The sequence below is a fragment of the Solanum stenotomum genome, chromosome 3 (assembly GCF_019186545.1).
Source record: "Solanum stenotomum isolate F172 chromosome 3, ASM1918654v1, whole genome shotgun sequence".
NCBI lineage: Eukaryota > Viridiplantae > Streptophyta > Magnoliopsida > Solanales > Solanaceae > Solanum > Solanum stenotomum.
Genome location: NC_064284.1, coordinates 8,218,571 through 8,241,353, shown reverse-complemented (window position 1 = coordinate 8,241,353; position 22,783 = coordinate 8,218,571). Strand labels below are relative to the sequence as shown.

The following is a 22,783-nucleotide window of genomic DNA, read 5'->3' as shown; positions in this document are numbered from 1 at the left end:
AATGTCACGGCTATTATAGGTAGAATGTTTATAACCGATTCTAACTTATTTAAAATTGAGAGATGTTTATTATTATTGTTAAAATGAACTAGGTCAGATGAATTGATAAAAAGGAAATAATGATAATCAAAATAAAGAATTATTTTATTTTCCTTTTTTCCATTATTTTTTACTTTTAAGATGTACTAATTGATCAACTTTTGAGAACCATTAATGGAATATAGCAAAACAAATTAACCCTTTCTTATTGAACTTTATAAAATGATATAACATGTCATCATTATTAATTTATTCCCACTAGATGGGGGAATCATGCTTTTTGATTAATTAAATAAAATTTATCATAGGATGCCTATCAGTCCAACCCGTGCACAGCTAATTAAACTCACTAACCACCATTATCATGACATTTTAAATTAACTCGGTTTTAGCAATAATTATATATTACAGCGAAGCTTAATGAACCTTTAGGAGTAATATATATTTTAATTATACCTCACTTTTATGTAATAATTATTGGTCCCCGTGGGGTGTTAATTAATTTCACCAACTCTAGAGGAATAACATAGTAATATGCTTTTTCTTTAATTAATTTATTCACGAGACATGATTTTGTACTAGTACTGCACAATGTTAATTAGATGTTGGCTTTCATGTGAGATATTATATATATATTGTGTTTCATTAAATGCCCACGGTGATTAATTAATAACAAAAAATCACAAGTAGCAAGTGAAAATTATAAGTCAAAGTCTAGTACTTCATATTATTAGTTTGTAATGAGCAAAGAATTATATTGTTTGTAACAAAGCAACATTATATCATACATTTAATGTAAAGTTTGTAATGATCACTCTTTTTTGTTTCAAGTCTCGTTTATGTTTATCAGCAGAAATAGTACTATATGCTCGGTTTAACGTACTTATCAGGAATTTCAAAGTATGAAGGAGTAAATATATAAAAAAGTCGATGAAGTTTAAAAACTACAATATATACATATTAAAATAATTTTAATCATATATAAATTTTTTTTTTATCAAAGTAAATTCAAATGAATCCGCTGATACCTCAAATTTTAAGAGTTTAAAAGAAGTTAAATTGGATGGGAAATGGAGTTGCTTCACAACTACCGAAGGTTAAGAGGTCAAGATGGACATGCAAATGCAAGACAAACTTAGAAGCTACTTCAAACCATTACATACTCTATTTTATCATGACATGTAATATTTTAACTCAAATTTTTCTTTTTTTAAAAAAAGACAAGTTGTTCATCAGTCCATTAAATTACTTTGCTACCCCTTTTAAGGTGTGTCATATTATTAAAAAAATTGGACACTAATTCCAACGTAAAACACTACTATCAAAGATCATCTTTCATCTACTATGTTTCATTAAAATAAAACATAGCACTAAAGATAAATTCGAGAAAAAGCAAACATGAATTGAAAAAAAAGAAGGTTTAAGACATTACGTTTAATCAAATAAATTAAGTAATTAATTAAAAGTGAGTAAATAGAACAATTTTTAGTAGTAGTTGAAACATTAAGGGGGTTAAATCGTCCAATTTAGTCAACAATTATTTTGGATGGACACGTGGCAAAAGATCTAGATAAACCAGAGAGATTAAAACAGAGCGGCTGTAGCAGGCCAAAATTTGGGGAGAAGTCGCCTTCTCTTTTCCTCTGACATTCCACCTCTGCAACTTTAATTAACCTTAAATTAATATTTCATCCATCGCAATTTACGTGACACATTTTATTCGTATAATATCAAATAAACGAATTAAAAAGAAAAATGTGTTCATGAATTGATGCAAGTCTATTTTTTGTACTTATATTATATTAATTCTATTTACATCCTCACTTTTTTATCTTTAATCTTCAAAATTCCGTCTTTTTCTATCCTCTTCATCAAACACTGTGATTCCAGACCCACCAATAAGATTTAGATTTTTTAATTTTTGCTTTTAGACTTTGTATTTTTATGTCTATATAACTTTCTCTGAGCACCATTTCATCTTTACTGCTAATGGCTTATTTCAAATAAGGTATGTCTCTTTCTCTTAATTCTTCTACCAGTCATTTCAACTCTCTCTTCTTCTTTTTTTGCATTATTTTCACTAGTCAACTTGTGTTCTCTGTTCCATTTATTTTAGATGTTTTGTCTTTGTACATACTTGATTCTTGCTGTAGCGGTATGCTAAGATCTGTTGAAAAGATTCAATTTTTATGTCCATGTAAAGGTCAACTTGTTTGTGGCATATGATAGGTATTGTTGGATCTGCTTTGGGATTGACCTAGAAAATACTTTGAATTTGCAGGTAATTTTATTTAATTTATTGGTGGTTCTTGTTTATTTTTGTGTGTTTTTGCTGGAAGATGCCTGGAGTTGTTATGGATGAAATTCATGAAGTAGGAGAGGTTAAAGAATTGAAGGAAAATGGAAATTCTACACCATGTAAAGAGAATGAGGAAGGGGGTTTAGCTCCTCGAAATGGGGGCGAGGAGCATGTAGGTGATGGGGTGGTTGAGCCTTCCATTGAGGAACTTTATGAGAATGTGTGTGAGATGCAGAGCTCTGATCAATCTCCATCTAGGCATAGTTTTGGATCAGATGGAGATGAATCTAGAATTGACTCCGAGTTACGACATCTTGTGGGGGGAGAAATGAGGGAAGTGGAGATAATTGAGGAGGATGAAGAGGTGCAGAAGCCAGAGACTGAAGACTCTCGTAGCGATTCTGGCTCTAAGAAGGAAACTTCTGATGATGTGAAGTTGGATAATTCACCATCGTCTAGTATGAAGGATCCTTCTTCAGGGCAACCAAAGACGCCCTCTCAATTGGTGTTGGAATTAGAAACTTCAGCAAAATCAAATACAAAGGGTAGGAGAGCTTCCCTTGATAAGAAAAATGGAAATAATACGAAGAAGGTAGTTGTGGGAGGTATCTCAAGGAGTAGGCAGAAGAGTTCGCCTGCTTCAGGATCAAAATTGAAGAATGGAACGGAGGACTCATCTGATTCAGGTTTAGACAATCCTGACCTTGGCCCTTTCCTGCTTAAGCAAGCAAGAGATTTGATAGCTTCTGGGGATAATTCCCATAAAGCTCTTGAATTGGCTCATCGAGCAGCGAAGTCATTTGAGAAATGTGCCAATGGAAAACCTAGTTTGGATGTGGTCATGTGTCTGCATGTAACTGCAGCAATATACTGTAATCTGGGCCAGTATGATGATGCCATTCCACTGATAGAGCACTCGTTAGAAATTCCGGTGGTTGAAGAAGGACAAGAACACGCCCTTGCCAAATTTGCTGGTTATATGCAATTGGGTGATACTTATGCAATGTTGGGCCAACTTGAGAACTCGATTGTTTCTTATACCACCGGTATGGAAATCCAAAGACAAGTGTTGGGAGATACTGATCCAAGAGTTGGTGAGACTTGTCGATATCTTGCTGAGGCTCATGTTCAGGCTTTGCAGTTTGATGAAGCGGAGAAGCTTTGTCGGATGGCTCTTGACATACATAAAGAGAACGGTTCACCACCTTCACTAGAGGAAGCGGCAGACAGGAGGCTGATGGGACTAATTTGTGAGTCAAAGGGAGATCATGAGGCTGCTCTCGAGCATCTTGTTCTAGCCAGTATGGCCATGGTAGCCAATGGGCAGGAATCTGAGGTGGCATCTGTTGATTGTAGCATTGGAGACACATATCTGTCTCTGAATAGGTATGATGAAGCCATTTTCGCTTACCAAAAGGCACTCACAGCTCTCAAGTCTAGCAAAGGAGAAAACCATCCTGCCGTTGCTTCTGTTTTTGTCCGTTTGGCTGACTTGTACAACAGGACAGGAAAGCTAAGGGACTCAAAGTCATACTGTGAGAATGCCCTCAGAATATATGGGAAGCCCATGCCTGGGATTGCTCCAGAGGAGATTGCTAATGGTCTTACTGATGTTTCTGCTATTTATGAGTCGATGAATGAGCTTGATCAGGCACTCAAGTTGCTACAGAAAGCGCTGAAGATTTATAACAATGCCCCTGGGCAGCAGAATACCATAGCGGGTATCGAAGCCCAAATGGGGGTGATCTATTATATGTTAGGAAAATATTCTGAATCTTATAACTCTTTTAAAAGTGCCATTTCAAAGCTCAGAGCAAGTGGAGAGAAGAAATCAGCATTCTTCGGGGTTGCCCTTAACCAAATGGGGCTTGCTTGTGTACAGCGGTATGCAATAAATGAGGCAGTCGAGTTGTTTGAAGAATCAAAGGGCATTCTGGAGCAAGAATATGGACCTTATCACCCTGAGACGTTGGGAGTGTACAGCAACCTTGCTGGCACATATGATGCTGTTGGCAGGTATGTCAATCGCTACATCTACTAACTTTGCAATTCCTTTAAAGAAGCACCATATTTACTTTATCATTTACCTGGTGTGATTTGTTATGTTCTTGAGAGCTTAAACGTTTTACTTAGTTTGTTTTATTATCTGATATTCATATGATTTTTTCTGCTGTTTTATGATTTTGCATGCTAGACTTGGTGGGGGCAGTTTTCTTCTTGTACTCTCTGCTTTCTGATGAAATCCCACCTTTTAGACATTGATCTAATTTGAGACTTGTTACTTGCATAGTTGAAAAGTGAGCATTTATAAGACAGCTCCCTCCCCAAAAAAAGTACTAAAATTTGTCAACGTTTTCGCCAACCAAGTCAAACAGGTTTTGTTTAACTAGGAGCAAGTATCTGCTAAGAAGTATTTATTGGCAAGCATCACAAAGTGTGTTTGTCATTACGAATCATGATTCTGTAATGCATGTCTGTTTTCCAACTACATGGTGATCTTGATACGCTTTGCAGGTTGGATGAGGCTATTGAAATATTGGAATACATTGTTGGGGTGAGAGAGGAAAAGCTAGGGACAGCAAATCCAGACGTTGCTGACGAAAAGAAAAGGTTGGCTGAGCTACTAAAAGAAGCTGGTAGGGTTCGAAATAGAAAAGCCAGATCACTGGAGAATCTACTCGATGCTAATCACCGTCCTAATACTATAAATAATGATTTGATTATAGTATGATTATGAACACAATGTACATGAAAAATTAAATATTTTGAGATATTTATCAGAGTCAAGAAAAAGGTATAGGTTGAAGGCTTTATTAATTGAATCTTGTTCTGGCATGAATTGGCATAATGCTGAATGGGGGCATCTTGGTCACAAAGTTGTTGTATTGGTCTTGCTTTGTTTTCATATTCATTGATAAATTTATTGTGCCCAGTTGTTGCAACTCTGTAATCATTTGTATATTATTATAGAAGGAAAGAATAATACTTTTTATACACCATTACAGTTTTTGAGCATTTTAATGAGCTGTCCTTGAGAGAAATACTATACAATTATTTGCAGTTCAATTAGATAAGTATGTCATTGAAACTAAAGTTTTGTTTCTGAACAAAAGCCAATTACAACAAAAACTGACTAACTTTGCCTCAGTCTCAAGTAAGTTGGAGTTGGCTAATATGAATTCTCTCTGTCCATGTCGCTCTAGGCAAGTCTATCTTAGTCCAATAACAGTAACATATACAATACCAAATATGTGAGTAATATCTGGTTGGCACTACACCAACCCCGTGATTCAGCAATCACCAAAGTTGGGTTGGTGGAATTGGAATGTAGACAGTTGTAATTACTTGTCTTTTCATTGTCACTTCTAAAGTTTATAACAAGTAGCTGTACTGCTCGTGAAAAACAAATTTCATAAGTGAAGTTGTAGAAATTGAAATTTTGCGGACTCTACAAGACGTGTTCAATTCGAATTGGGACTCTAGAAGATGTGTTCAGTTTCAATTAGAATTCTTGGAGGCTACTTAACCTTAAACCCTAGTTTATGCCTATATAAAGGGCACTAAATTCCCTTAAAAGACATCTCAAAATATCTCATAAACTCTTGGGTATTCTTAAAGATCAAGATCTCGAGTATTCCACAAAAGTCATGGAATATTCATAGAGGTCAAATCTAAATCATCCCGAGAAATACGCCACTAATGACACTCGAATCATGGATAAATCTTAGGAGAGTAGAATCAAGGGAGGAACAGAATTGTACCCGCAATTTTGATGAATAAAATCTTTCTTCATATATTTTTTTGTGATTGTAATATATTTCTGTCACTTTAAAATTTATTGCAAACAGACGTATCATACTAATTATCTCTCCCCACACCAGCACCCCTACTCCACCTTTGCCCTTATAGTAAAAAAAAAACATTTATTTCCCGAGAAAACATTTTCCTTCGTACCAATCACATCCTAAAACATTGTTTTCCTAGCTGGAAAATGGGGTATGGTTATCATAATTATAAGATGTTGATGTTAGGTGAAAATAAAATAAAATTTTAGAGCTAAGGAGTCCACATCTGTTCCAGCTAGAAATGGTATAGAATGGTTCCATGTTATTTTAGATGTAATGTATATATAGTTGATGTTCATGAATTGGTCCCCCATCCCATACCCTTTGCTTTTACTTAAACAAAAGCAAATATTAGATGGTGGGTCTTTTAGATTTGTTGGGACCTTATTTTCATAGTAAAACTTTTCTCTGGATATTAACTTCTCTAGCTACCCAAATTCACAATCATTGAACCATACATACTTTGGATTTATTGTTACAAAAGAATTCATAGGTCCTTTTCATTTCTTTTCTATACATCCAAATGTGATATTATATTACAATTTACAAGTGAGAAAATGACAAAAATTGTCCCTTATACTTAGGGTATAAGATCGACACAATCCCTTAAATATCTCTCTAAGCAATTTTGGTCTTTAAAGTTTTCCCAGAAATGAGTATTTTTATATCTCCGTTTTGAATATTTAACAAACTTTACGGATAGGTTATAGGAAACATGACTTCTGAAGGATGTGACGTATTTTAAGTAGGGAAAATTATGCAAAAATAGCAAATATTTAGTCTATATCAGGTACTATAGCTATAGTTTAAGAAAATTGTAATTAGCGGCTATTGTTTTCTCAATTCTTGCTATTCGTCTGATTTGTATTGTATAGTTCGGTTCCTGATTGTATACATCTCGAATTTTGTATATGCTTATCCTAACTATTTGTATACGATTTATGAAAAATTCATAATAATTGCCCTTTTTATATATTGGCAAGCGGAATATAAAAATAGAGTTCTGAAATTTTCCTAAATGTATAAATATTATACTTACCTTATTTGTATATTTGCTAACGAAATATACAAACCACAGCCTTCATAACAAACAAAACTATAGCTATAGAGCTTAATTATCAAAACTATAGTTATAAAGCCTAATTATGTCTATTATGCTTGCTATTTCTGAAGTTTTCTCTTTTAAGTATGCCTAATGCGTGAAATTTTATGACTTATTAAGACCAATTGATATAATTAAAGAATGTGATATATTAAGACACCTTATTCTCAACTGAAATATGTCTTAGCTTTTATGACTTATTAAGACTAATTGATATAATTAAAGGATGTGAGAGAATATGAACCGAAAATGTATAATAAGAACACGTGCCCAATTGAGACAAGTGTTATGTGTCCATTCATTAATTTCTAGTCAGTCATTTGATTTATTTAGGAGTTTTTAGTAGTGTTCTGTGGCACTGAATCTTGTCACATTATTAGTTTATTTGAAATTTCATGAATGAAATCATCTTTTCTCTTCTTCATTTCAAAGCCTTTTTTTACTACTTTACTGAATCCTATATAAAATGATGAAGCTTTATGTAAAATGCAGTATTTTTATTTTAGACAAGAAAGAAGAAACTTAAATGAAGAAAAACAATAAAAGATGATGAAAGTACTAAAAAAGTAATAGGCAAATACAAATGAAATTTTAATTTTAGACTCATGCTTTATGTAAAATTACATTTTTTGCTAATCTTTAGTATTGCATAAATTAACAAAAAGAAGTGAAAAGTTAGCTCACTCCGTGAATCCCTTACTTCCTCTTATAAGCAAGAGGGTTCAAGTCCCCTGTCATTTAGGCAAAAATTAAAATTTGAAATAATTTTAGTAATTCAGTTAATTAATTGACTATAGTTCCATTTTTCTATCACGTAAATCCGCATTATCTATCCTTCTACCCTATGCAATAGTAATAATAATAGGACAAATTACAAAAATCACATACTTTTAAGGCAAATTACAATTTATCCCTTAAAAGTTTATAATTACAAAAATCTCTCAAACGGATACAATAATATAAGCGTTGATACATTAATCTGATGCGCGAGATACATTAATCGTTAAGTAAGATACATTATATTTTATACATGATACACTAATCTGATGTACATTTTGTACATGATACACTAATATGATGCGCGAGATACAATAATATAAGCGCTGATACATTAATTTGATGCGCGAGATACATTAATCTGATGCGCGAAAATGAGGAATTTTAAAAATTTGTAAAACTTATAGGGAATAATGGTAATAAGTAATCTAAAATGTGGGATTTCTGTAATTTTTCTATAATAATAAAATCATTATTTTTTCTTTTAAAATTATAATTATCCCAAAATAAAAAGTAGTCTTGCAAATATTTGCAAACGGAAAAAAATAGGGGGGAAAACACGTAAAAGGTATAAAAGATTTTGATCTTTATTTTTATGGTTGATTATAGTAGTAGGAGTTTTGGTCGGAGATGAGCGAAATCACGGGAGAATTCTGACATCATCGTCGAAGTCTTAGGTAATCAATCTCATTCCCAGTGTGTATGAACTTAAAAGATTTTGATCTTTTCAATTTTGACGAAGACTGGGAATTGATAATTTGTTTTCCTGAAAATTTAATGCAGTTCACTGGAGTTGGCGAGCATGGAAACTCCATCTGATAATCCTACCAACGTTGATTCCCAAAATCCGGGTATGTTTTTCTTTGAAGCCTTATTGATTGATTTCTCCAATATTAGGGTGTACTTGAGCCATCTATCTGATTGCTGTTTTTTTTTCGTTTATTTGTTCTTCTTCAGTTTTTGTATCATTTAGGCTTCTGCTGCACTTTTTCATTTGGGTAATTGGGGCACAGGTTGATTGAACTTGATGGGTTCAACTTTTTTCCCACGTAACACATTTTACTCTTGAAAATATGGGTTCATAACTTAATGGGATATGTTCCGTGTCGAAAATATTGGGTTCGTTGAGCATCGGTGTGCCTAGGTGATTTCTTCCCATTTGTCCTAGCTTTGGTGTATAGAGTTACCTAGTACCTGTTGCTGGTGGGAGGTGACATATATCTCGTGGAATTAGTCGAGGTGCGCGCAAGCTTGCCCGAACACCACGATTATTAAAAAAAAACAAAGTATTGGGTTCCGTTTAAAAGTAGAATATCAGGGGAGGGGTTGGGGAGGGTAGCTGCAACTTTTGGTTTCCGAAGCAGTTACATTTTTAGTAACTTGATGTTGCATATGGTGATTATTGGTCTAACTTTGGTGGACTTTTCTTTTATGAATCCAAAATTAAATCCTTATGTTGCCAGACAGACACTTATCTCTAATATTTTTTTGGTTACTTCAACGGTTCCTGTAGCAACTAGTGGAGTTGCTATAACTTAATTCTCCAAATGAATGGAGTGGTTTGTTGTTTCACATGTTGGGATACTAGATAATATTGTTGTTGGTCTGAGATTTCTGACCATCATAGGTAGACTACTCCAGCAGTTCCTGACACTGTTGACAATGTCTGTGAGCAACAAGCGTAAACTAATGGCACTCCTACTAAGTTATTGAAAGGGAGAGCGACTCAGTCACTATAAGAGAATTCCCTTAATAACCAACGGAGATACACAGACTGTTATACATAGAGAAGAAGATTTTACATGTGGAAGAGACAAATATGATCTACCCTACCCAAAATTGAAGCCTCCTAATTCTGTGATCAATAACATACTGCCTGAAATAAACATTTCTTCCCTCCACTTGGAATCTACTTAGTTTATCGTGTACATCATCTGGGAAGGAAATAGTGAATACCCATTTATGATATGTGAAGGACTTATTTTTCCTTTTTCTTTCCGGAAGAGGGAGAGACCATCTTGCTTTGGAGAAATGTTGCATGTCCAAAGATAGGATGGAAATGTATCTCTCGGAGACTGCAACTAGGTCGTGTGAACCTTGAAGACTCCAAGGAGTTATAGTCACATGTTATTTATCTTATTGTCATGTGCAGAACCTATGCCATGGGAGTAACTACTTTGGGTATGCATACAGTAGTAAACTTTAGGTAATATCTGTAGAAACAGTCAAGCTAAACTGTACGAAAAGCAGAGTCTGGGTTCCTTAAAATTCTCATATCTTCATGCTTTCTCTTTTCTGAGTATGCTTTGCATTTAGAAAAATAATCAAGTTTAGATGTAGCTTTGATATCTGTTCTACAAAAATATTATTCATCCATCTTGTGGTAGAGAAACTAAGTTGCAGAGCATCCATTTGAGTTGAATTTTGTTAAATTCACTTTTATTTTTGTTGATTTGTAGATTTCTGTTACATTCTTTATTTCATTAACTTGAGCTTTGGTGGATTATATTTTCTACACACCCATTTATCGATATAAGGAGTTTCTTTGGCAGAGAATATTTTTCACCTTTTGTTTTGCAACGGGTGAGACTATCTTGTTCCGGGGAAGGAAGAAAGACAAAAGTTGCAACACAAGTAAACTCCTAATATGCTCTTAAAGCTCTTGCAAGAAAAAGTTGAGTTTTTTCATCTGTGAAAGGAGTCTAATCATTGTGCTCCACCTTAGCCATTGCATTACTAATTCATCTTCTAAGAATGCACTCATTTGCTCTTTGATGTTTATAATTGAATTGTATTCGGCGTTTGTGTTCTTTAGATTTTTTGAGTTGAATGGATTCGTCACTTAACAAATCTCCATCTATCTTTAAAAAATCAATTCTCCATCTATGTTTGTGATTTTGCAGCTACGACTTCACAACCAGCTGCTAAAGATAATCATGATGCCAATCCTGAGGCTACAAGAGAGAACTCTCCAGCTTCTGTATTTGTTAACTCAGAACCAGTTCGGGAGGAGCAAGTCGAAAATGCTGTAAAGTTTCTTTCACATCCAAGAGTTAGGGGATCTCCAGTCATGTATAGGCGTTCTTTTCTTGAGAGGAAGGGGCTCACAAAGGAGGAGATAGATGAAGCCTTTCGTTGAGTTCCTGTAGGCAACTTTCTGGTGTTTGACCTTCGATCTTGGCTTAATTTTACGCATGTAGTGATAAAATTAAGATAACATCAAAAACATGTCTAAATGACAGGATCCCACTCCAACTGTTTCTACCACACAGCCAGTAGCTTCAAATGAAGGTGATTCTAATGTTCTCTAGAGAGAACCTTTTTGTTGTGTTTTGATATTCCTTTTTCTCAATTGAGACCATGATAATGTCTCTGGTCATTAGACTTATGACATTGCTGCTTTGATTTCTTGATGATGGATGAGAAACTGAAATCTTCATCAACTACTCAAGCACTGTCTGCATCGCAAAATCTGCAGTCTGCATCAGCTAAACAGAGTAATACCATGAGAAAAATGGGATATTTTTCTCATTTCCATTGGACTCATGCAGTAATGGCTGTTGGCATAATGTCTGCTTCAGGAGCTGGTACAGCTTTACATCTCAAGGTATACTTTGTAAGAAGCTTCAAGTCTATCATGCCACTTGATACCACATTTGCTGAATTGAGCATGTATCCTGTCATTGTCTAATTGAGAATTTGATGTGATGGATCTTCAAATTGTTGACATTTTCGAAGTACTTCTAATTGAATATTGTAGGCAAAACGTACCTTTTCTTTGCGTACATGTATACTTTTTTAGTGATCCTTAATGATTTTTTAATCTTTCTTTCAAATGAATATAATATATCTATCAAAACTAAAGCGTCATGCTAATCTTCCTTTTGGACATGAATGCAGCTTCTTATTTATTTCTTTTAATTTTAAACTAGTTTTTCTATTCAATATTTACCCTAGGCCATTGATGTAGCTATAAGATCACAATGTGTGAGGTGTAGGTTAGGCGCACATCAGGGGTTTGAATCCTGCTGCAGTCAAACGCCAGGTATTCAAGTGGAAAAGGGTAGAGGGACTGACCCATTATCCACTAAGTTTCAGACCATGCACCGTTGACACTCGAGGGTTTTCCGATTTTCAAAAACTAAATTTAAACTATTATCAGATATCAGATCTTTTCTTTGTGCAAAACCAGTGCTTTAAAAAGAGACACTTTATTCTTTGATTGTCCTCTGCTTTTGGTTTCTCTAAGGTGCAAGTTCATGGGCTTATTCCATGAATTATTTTATGGGAATAGTTTGGTAGAAACATTAAATGCTTTTCTTTCTAATCCAATTTGAGGACATCTAGATTTCTCCATTTGTCCCTACCCTCCTATAGTTTTGAAGATAGTGCCACTATATCAGTTCATCTCTTGTTTGGTACACTTTTGTTACTTGATCAGATATATAGAATTAGGTTTTAAATCATTAAACATTCTCTCCGTTGGTTTGATTTTTTGTTTACATTCAAAATTTACTTCTGGTAGTTAAACGTTGTAGTAGCTTGATAGCTAATGTTTTCTCATAGAAAAAAAAAATCAAAAGCTGGACTAGCAATCCATTCAAATCTGATATTCGACTATTCAAGAGTATCTAGTGAATGTGGTTTTGCTCTGAGATTTGACACTTTTAGCACGGAATATAAACAGTGACCGTGAGTAATTGTTGAGTGTACTTTTTCTCTGATATTTAAAACACTTCGTATGGTGGATGGAGCAGTGACAATGCATGAATCTGTGATGATATATTTCACTATTTATCTAATAACTCCCCCGGTTACGAAAATCAATTGTTCTGACTCTTCCATTCCGTGATTCTATTAGATTCTAATATTCAAATTATTGAACGATGATTTTTATTCATGTTTGAATCGATCTTTGGAAATTTGCTAGTATCATTATCACCCCACTAAAAATGGTAATGTGCTTTTGCCAGCATACTATTATACCCCGGTTTAAGTCCTGGATTCGCAAGGTTGTAATGGAAGAAGAAGATGAAAAAGGTGCTCTAAAGGGAAGACCAAGTTTAGCAGAAAAAGCTGCTGTTGCTGCAAAAGCAGCAGCTGTTGATGTGGCCCGCGCAAGCCAGGAGATGATGGCATCTAAAACTGAAGGTTTGTTAGTAAAGTTCTCTGCATTAATACTGAAACAGCTACTTCTCTTGCTTATTTTTTAGTGCATTACCCCATGCTAAGCTTATCCATTCATCAATATTTTGCAATGAATAATCTTCCTAGCAATTTTACCTGTTGTCCTCCAGAGAAAAGGTACTTTGAGGAGCTAACAAACCTGTTAAACTACCAAGTACGAGAGATGAAATCAATGAGTAGTGCCTTACAAAAGCTTGAAGGTGAGTATACATTTGCTTCCGGAACATGCTTCTGCTACCACTTCGTCTCATATTTCTCCCTTTTACCTCCAGTTACTATTTGGAAAATTCTTTTGGTTATGGAATAAAGTATGTGCCTTTTGAGCATTTATTGCTGTTAGAAGTAACATTCATGTACGTTAAAGGGGATGCATTTTGGAAGGGATATAATGTGTAGGCTTCTAGCTGCACTTACTGAGGTTAAAGAGTAATACGAGTGCCTTTAATTGAGCGATAAAAGGAGGGAGAGAAAGAGAAAGAGAAAGAGAGAGGATATTTTGCTGGTTCCACCTTCCTTTGAGGCTTGGCTACTTTACTTTAGAACTTATTGACTTTACTCTATGGTGTTTATATGTGATTAAACACTTGAGTTCCTGCTTGCACATCAGTGCATATTTTAAAGTGTCTCAAATGTGTCTCCTCCTTTACTCTGCGTAGATCTTTCTGTGGTACCTATATTCTGAGGAGCTTCTATCCAACTTATGCTGTGGTAATGGTTTGTATCACTTGGTTTCCATAAGAGTTGTGATCCTCAAGCGTAAAAGGCTAGACGTTTGAATCTGGAAACTTCTGCATTTGCTTGGTCACAGTGACCATGGTCCACTAGGTCCCAATAAACTGGAAACAAAAGGAAAGGTTTTTTGCCTGCATTTATTCATGAGTATTCTATTTTCATTTTGTATTGATTTAATATTTGTATCGATATAACAGTTCTTAGTGTTATGGCTTGCTCAGGCTATTATATACATTTTTTTTCTTTTCAATATCTATTTCATTTATGGAAAATCTATTTTTTACTTTGTATTCTTCTCTTTGAAATAATATTATTGCAATAAGAAAGTTGAGAAATATTTATACTTGAACCTTTTGTTTTCTAATTAAATACAATGTACAATGGAATATATGGAGACAAGGATGTGGATGTTGGCTACTGGATCAATGCATTCAAGTCCGGAAAAGTTTCAGTTCAGATTTTGTGCTCTTCACTCTGTTGTCACTCACATTTATGATTTATATATTTTGGATTTGATCAAAACTGTAATGTTGTCATTTGTCTTGGAGTTAAAGCTATCATTAAAATAAATGTCAGGTTCTTTAGAGGAGAAAATTGGCATGGGTAGCTTTCAAATTCATATTCCCCATCCTCCAACTAACGTAAAGACTAAAGAAAGATAAAGGGATGGGTACCATGAATAGTGAGCAGCAGGTAACTGACTGGGATTTCTGTGTATTCAGGGAAAAGTAGTACTTCTGGAAGAATACCTGCCATGGAACGAGATGATAAAAGAGTCTTGATTTCCCATTCTACGGTAAGCTGTGTAGTTACAAATGGACTTCCATCTTATTTTTGATTAATCTCATCAACTTTTAAAGTTCTATTTTCTGATATTCTTTGATGTACATCAATCCTATTCAAATGGAGAACTGCATGTTGATGTACATCTTTTTTTTGCAGGATATAAATGACCAACCACCAAATCCTTACCAGCCTGTACCAAATCCTCATGTTGGTCCAAATCCTAAGGTCTTTCTCCTCCAATTTTTTGTTCTACCTACAGTATTGGGATTGATACAATTTATTTTTTCCGCAGATAATACTTATAAATTCTTTGTCTGAACCTATATCCTTTAATTCTAAAATTAATGCTGTGCGTATTTGTTTTGCGTCTGCTGGTTCCATTTTCTGAATTCAGTGTGCAGCTTGCATTTGGACAACATGACAAACTTTAGACACCATCCTTCCACTCGAAAAACTTCCTTCTTGTAGCTCAAGCCTAAAGCATTAGAAGTAATAATCCTTAACTGATGTATTTGCTAATTATTGACTGCATTTGATGTTTATGGAGTATGCGCATCACTGTATGGATTCTTATACAACTGTCACTTTGATTTGGATAACAAAGTTATGGTTTCATCTCTTCGTGATAAGAACTTTCTATTTGATGTATTTTCCTTTGCCTTCTCTGTTGATGTGAGAGAACTTGGGTGAGGTGGGGTGGAGTCAATCTGAATAATTTGTTTGAATTTGAAATGATTTTACTATGTTGATCGTGAACAGCCTTGGGAAATTGGCCAAAGTCAGAACGGTTCAAGGAGTTTCCTTCAATCCCAAGGGAGTGGTGATGACTTGAATTATGAGTATCAAGACAGTTCAATGCCTTGGTGGCAACGCAAGAGTGGCAGAATAACAGTAACCGAAGCTGAGAACAAAGAGAAGTTTGGATATACTGCTGCACCAACTGAAGTACGACCAGTTCAGCGATCGTGGGTTCCTCCCCAGCCACCTCCAGTTGCAATGGCAGAAGCAGCTGCTGCCATCCGTCAATCTAAGAAGCCTTTGTTTCAGAAAGAAAAGCTGACTGGTGATGAGTTAAAGGCTTGTTCCTCAGAAGTATCAGATGACGTGCAGAGTATTACAACAATCTCCGAATCAGGTGGTCTCACCGAAACTAATGGTTCAAGTTTTGGGCAACAGTTGAGTGAGGCACCTATTACAAATGGTGACAATGTCTTGAACAGCTGAAGTTTCTCTTGTTCTACCTATCCTAAGGTTTGCTTTTTTGGTTTTGAGGTGATTTAACACAATCTTGTAAGTACATTTTATCGATGAACTCGAATTTCTAATGTTTCCTTTGTTCTTCTAGGTTGAAATTTAGAATTACTCTTCTTAAACTTGGCTCTTATGTGAAAAGATAACTGTTTATACCAAAGGCTTATTTGCAGAGGAGCTTTATTGATTTTCACTAATTGTTTGAAAGCACTGATTTTCTGTTTGTGTATCTTGCTATATCCAATATGCTCAAAAAAAAAAGTGTGTACTTTATTTAAAATTGGCAAAAATGATCTGGTGGACCCTTGTACTTTATCCAGGCTCCTCGCCACCGTCTCAGTCGTCGTCGCAACTCTTGCTGGCGACCATACGTGCTCTCTCCCTCACCCGTCTTCATCTCCGTAGCACCATGGCCACCAGATCTGACCAAAAAACCTCTTCGCTGTCGTGACCAGATCCCACCCTCACTCGCCTCGTTCTTCTTCCACTGACCTGCGTCGTCTCTCTCTAGGTGTCAATGCGAAGATCTGCTAAAGAAGATGACAAGAGTGTGAAGAAGAAAAAAAATGGATTGGACAGGGATGGAGATGGCCAAAAATGGAGGTGAACCGGTTGGCGGAAGAAGAAAGCCTTTTTTAGTTTTTATTTATTTTTATTTTTTTATTATTTTTATTTTTCAAATATTTTTAAAAACTTAAATAGGATATCACTCGCCTTAACGAGAGTGAATTCACGCACTTTTACCAACTCAGCCATATTGATGCCACATAAGCCTTGTCAATGGTCAGAGGGGTTTGATAAATTGTGTTTTATTAAGTTTAAGGGTTCAATTGATAAAGAGTTAAGTAGAAGGATTCACAATACAAACTCATACAAGTACAATGGTCTATTAGACCATTTCGCCTTTAAAATTTAAACAAATTGATATTTTTAAAATTTGTTACTCCATCCGTCCCATTTTATATGTCACCCCTTTCTATAAATAGCTGGGCCACAATACTTGTCATTTTATAAAATTTATGCATAAATTACCATATTTTGCCTATTATACCCTTGATAGAATAATTAATTAATCTTGTCATTTATTAATAAAGTTGACTTAAGAAAACATTAAATAAGGGGGCAAATTACAGAAATCACATACTTTTAAGGCAAAATTACAATTTATCCCTTAAAAGTTTATAATTACAGAAATCCCTCAAACGGATACAATAATATAAGCGCTGATACATTAATTTGATGCGAGAGATACAATAATATAAACACTGATACATGCGTGAGATACAATAATAGAAGTGCTAATACATGCGCGAAATACAATAATATAAGCGCTGATACATTAATTTGATGCGCGAGATACAATAATATAAGCGATGATACATTAATCTGATGCGCGAGATACAATAATATAAGCGCTGATACATTAATCTGATGCGCGAGATACAATAATATAAGCGCTGATACACTGATCTGATGCGCGAAAATAAGGGATTTTGGAGATTTGTAAAACTTATAGGAGATAATGGTAATAAGTAAACTAAAATGTGGGATTTCTGTAATTTTTCCTTAAATTAAATAAGGGTATAAGGGTAAAGTTACATTATTTCTTAATGCAAGTGCAAAGTAAAAAAGTGACATATAAAATGGGACGGAGGGAGTAACTTATTTTTGGAAGATAATGTTATGTTGGTGATCATTAGTGATATTGTGGATGTTACTAAGTGGTCACCTTAGACTGATAGCCTGTGCGGCGAATGAGAGGAACACACGTGTATTGTCTCTATATTAAATAAGTATAAGATAATTTAGAGTAAGCATTACCTAAAAAGATACGTAATTACTAGTAATGTGTTTAAGTGAGTGATCCATTTAGTCATTTGAGTGGGACATTTGCCTAATTGCATTAAATTTTCAATAAACACGAAAAAGTGTGTTTCTCAATTTTGTGTACCCAATTCGTGTCCCTCCACCCCACCCTAGCACAAGTATTTCAGAATCATATATTAAAGCGTGATCAGTATTTTGAAGTAAGTTTAATTTTGGTTCAACGATCTTCTATCCTAGTCCCAAGTTCACAATCGAACTCTTTCATTATTTGGATGGGCAAGTATCGTGTAGAAAACTTATTCACTTTTCTAAGTTTGAAGAATTTCTACTTATAGAAATTTCTTTCCGATCCAAAAAGGAGAAAAAAACACACGCATGTTTTCTTGTTTTTATTTTTATATTTAAAAATTTAGATATTCCAAAACTCTACTATAAGCATTTTTATAAGTTGTGACCTCTTTACCTTTTTAAAAAAAAATGTTAGTCAAGTTCATATAATTTAATTCTTGAGAAGTGAAATATGACAATTAATTCAAGACATAAAAATTAGTGATTAACGATGACGAACATGATAATTAACCATCAAAAAGAAGGTTTGAATTAACCAAATTTACTGATTATTTTAGACCCCTTAGTATGTTTTGAATAAACCGATATATTCCCCTTTTGTTTTTTCTCTCATTAAAGGCTGTTGAATTATTCTCTCTTGTTTGGGTGCACACATACATTAGGCAATTTAGGTTACATAATATTATACGGATGTTACTTACGCCAATTAATTAGAATTAGAATATGAGCTTACTACCCAACATTTCTAAACTATTAAACAAAAATAGAACTTGATGTTGCTATCTGAGGCCTGCATCACACCCGTATTTACCCTCTCACCATCTAATTTATCAATATGATCGGAATATATATTATCTAAATATTTTAGCTGTATACGTTGTGTATATATATATACACAAAAATAATAATTAAAAAAAAATCTTTTATTCAAATTGAAAGAGGAGAAGAAATTTCATTTCCTCGGATAATTTTCCCTACGGCATTCAATACCAAACACCTATTTGGCTATTTCTTGCACTAACTTATTGTTTTACTTGTATAGACCATGAATACAATTTTGACTTTGTCTCTTCAAAATAAGAAAAAAGGGCAAAAATCTAAATGCTTATATGCTCACATAATATTAATTAAACAAATGAAATCTTCAAAAGAGCTTTCTTTAGTGAATAATTAAGAACGATCTAGGCCTCTTTATCAAGAGAAAATCTTCACTTTAGTAAAGGTGCTTTTACACGTTGCTACTCATATTTAATTATTATATTCAATAATAAGATAACATTTAAAATAAATATAAAGCTTATCACACCCTCAAGATGAAATAAATATAATGCATTTGACTATCTAGGTGGGGAATCTTCTAAGAGAATGGCAAATTAATTCTTAATTAGTACCTTAGATACACATAATAATTATACATAGCGTGATTGAGGAAAAACCAAAGAAATAAAGTATAATTAATTAAGTGTAAGAATATAATTATATTAGCTTCAACAAATATAGCATATAGTGTCCATTAGATGTGAATGATTCTCAATTCGTCGTCATGCTTCCTTGTGTCCCTTTTTAATCCTCCACCGCCGGCATCTTATGGAATTTATTCTATCTAATCTTACTATTTTATATACACCGTGGTGGAATCAGAATTCTTGTTATAATAATTTAAAATATAAAAAGTAAATGTATTAAGAAAATTGAGAAATTTAGCGACGAGCGTCCTTTAGTTTTCCATTTGTTTGTTGTATTATATACTCTTGCGTATATGATTGTGTAAGGTGATACTTACTAATTCATTCTATCAAGGGCAAACTACATAAATCCCACTAGTTTAGGTCCTAATTATTAAGATTCCTGATAGTTTCAAATATTACTTCTTCTATCATATTTTTATGCTTAGGATATATGAGATTGAATCCGAAGATACATGTATCTACCGAATTTTAAACTGAGATACGTATTTTATTTGTTTGAATTAATAGGTTGTAACCGATTTCCTTAATTAGAGGAGTAATTAAGGATTTACATAATACATGAATAATTAATTCTGAAAATTTAAATTAGTCAAATCTCTTATTATAAGGCGGAAATCAAGGAGTGTATCTATATTTGATTAATTTCAATTTATAATTTCAAAATTATCCTTTGAAATAATAATTCATTATATTATTAGTAATAAACAAAAGCATGTATATCTTGGCCATGTAATTTGATTAATTTCATTTATTACTCTTAAAATAATAAATTCATTAATTTGATGTATCTATTATCAATATATGATGTATCCAACAAACTAAATATTTAGATACATGAGTATTATACAAGTACATTCATATGTATCAGATAAGTATCTTGTATTAATTTCGTGTATTTGTTATATGTGTCAAGTATTAATTTCATGTATCTATTTATATGATCTAATTTTAATTTCACATATCTAATATTAATTTGATGTATCAAGTATCAATTTCATACATTATATTCAAAAACATGTATCTCAGATACATATTAAGTATATACATATGATTATGTGGATCTAATTATAAAATGCAACTGAAACACACAAATTTTAGGAACAAATCATGACCGTAGAGTATCTGTCTTATTAGTTTTCCAAGAAAAAGTAGAAAATTTCAAAATTCTTTCTCATAAATGCATATAATCTTAACTCAGATACATGTACACCTGATGTGTATCCAATATTCCCGGCTTCAATGTTGGCGAATGAACAACAGAGGTAAAACATTGATTCATAAAGATTGAAAATGCATCAAAACAAACTCATATTCATATATACAAATTTGAGATTCAACACTAGTTTGAATAGCCCAGATGAATTGAAATGCAAATATTCGTAAAAAGTTTAAATATCCAGAACAAAAAAATTGAGATATCTAGGAGAACAGATATTACGACAAACTGAAGAAAGACTTCCAATATCAATTTTAACGAAAAAAAAACAACATACAAATCTCAAGACCAAAACTCAAAATATAGTCATGATTCCCTAGTGGCCTGCAATATCAAACTCCTCTCACGACATTATGAAGGATTAAAGGCTTAGCTCTTGGCTGCTAGCTTTTCCTTGGTTTCCTGGATCTTCAAAACCTTCCTGCAATGAGAAATTCATGAGTGAAAATAAATAAAAGTTGTTTGATTTAGTAAAATATTATTAATGTGTAGTACCTTTAACAAGAATCATTCGATTTTGAAAATAGTCATCCATTAAAGTGTTTGAGAAACAATACATCAAAAAATATAAAATCTAATTTGTAAAACTTTTTAAAATTGTACTTCAAAACATTATGAACTTTAACCCAAATACAAAATCAAGATCATACAAGAGAATAATAAAATAATAGAAATAAACCTATATGAATAATGAAGATTTAAACATGCAAGTATGAAGTAAGAAAGAGGGAGAAGGTGAAGAATAAAGCGGCTGGTGGACGTGGGGGTGGGGTGGGGGAAACAACAAATTTGAGTTTTAAAAAAATAGACTTGTTAATGGACCATTAATTAAGGAGTTTAAATTTAAGATAATTATGTAATACTATATTTAAGGAATTTGAGTATCTGATTAAATTTTTTAAAATATATGGTATAAATATTTAAAATGGTAATATGTGTAATTGTTTTAAACTAGAGGTAAATATAGTATATATGATAGTAATGTATGTGTAGTTAGGTAGTTTTTCCTTCTATCAATGAGTAAGTTTACCGCTAAATATCTTGACATTAGATCTAAAATGTAAATAAATATAATATGAATATAGTTTAATATTTTATAAATAATTGATTGATCTGAATCATTAACACTTTTATTTCTTGATAAAAATTCTGAATTCATCACTATGAAAAGGAGGCGGTGATTTTATTATATAAACAACAAAGATGAATTTGGTGAGGCCTTTAGACATGGTCCATTTTGCCAATGATCATGAAGGCGGTAATCGTGAACTTATAAAGTTTCAAGGGCAAATTACATAAATTATATACTTTTAAGATAAAATTACAATCTATCTCTTAAAAGTTTATAATTACAGAAATATCTCAAACGGATACAATAATATAAGCGCTTTAATCTGATGCACGAGATACAATAATATAAGCGCTGATACATTTATCTGATGCGCGAGATACAATAATATAAGTGCTGATACATTAATCTGATGCGCGAGATATAATAATATAAGCGCTGATACACTAATCTGATGCGCGAAAATAAGAGATTTTGAAGATTTGTAAAAGTAAATTAAAATGTGGGATTTCTGTAATTTTTCCAAGTTTCGATAATCACTAATCCATGAAAAGGCAATGAATAGTTATGAATATCATGACTTTGGGTAACATTTTGGCTTTTAAGAAAAATATTTATCACGTGAAGATTGGAGAAGAGACTAAAACGGCACCTATATTTTAAATTTCGGGACTATTACTATTTTATGTGAAAAAAAAACAAATGGTTATAAATCTAAAGTCAAAGAAAATGGATGATTTTGAGCTTTTTCTTCAATTATAACAGTAGTAAAATTATCCGCGCTTCATGTGAGAATTTAATATCACGAAATTTATAAAATAATACTTAAAATCTATCAGTCATTGAAACTAAAACACTATATTATCTTACATACATGATTACGTAGTAACAAACATTAACAATGTAAAGGAAAATAAAAATTATAACATCTTATCATTTATCTATAATAACATAAGTATAAATTAATGACCGTAAAAATACATACCAAGATCTGTAATATAAGTAATGGTGTTAGTGAGCTACTCAATAGGAGCAAAGTATATAAATATTTAATTGTGAAGAAGAAGAAGGAGAAGAGGTTCAGAATTTTCGTTGTTTTAAAATGGGAGGAAATC

The 22,783-nt window shown here is 33.2% G+C and overlaps 2 protein-coding genes across 2 annotated transcripts; both read left to right on the top strand.

The window, feature by feature from the left end:
* Positions 1-1,866: 1,866 nt before the first annotated feature.
* LOC125857785 (protein KINESIN LIGHT CHAIN-RELATED 3) lies at positions 1,867-5,329 on the top strand. Its single transcript, XM_049537427.1, has 3 exons — positions 1,867-2,047; positions 2,321-4,354; positions 4,853-5,329. The coding sequence occupies exons 2-3, from the start codon at positions 2,379-2,381 to the stop codon at positions 5,067-5,069; spliced, it is 2,193 nt and encodes a 730-aa protein (XP_049393384.1). The 5' UTR covers positions 1,867-2,047; positions 2,321-2,378; the 3' UTR covers positions 5,070-5,329.
* Positions 5,330-8,600: 3,271 nt separating this feature from the next.
* Positions 8,601-16,184, top strand: LOC125860438 (peroxisomal membrane protein PEX14). The gene is given in 10 exon segments (XM_049540398.1): positions 8,601-8,739; positions 8,846-8,913; positions 10,966-11,207; positions 11,305-11,351; positions 11,480-11,669; positions 13,036-13,213; positions 13,360-13,449; positions 14,704-14,777; positions 14,924-14,992; positions 15,527-16,184. Coding segments are annotated over 9 exon segments (1,404 nt in total). The 5' UTR covers positions 8,601-8,739; positions 8,846-8,864; the 3' UTR covers positions 15,992-16,184.
* The last annotated feature ends 6,599 nt before the right edge of the window (positions 16,185-22,783 follow it).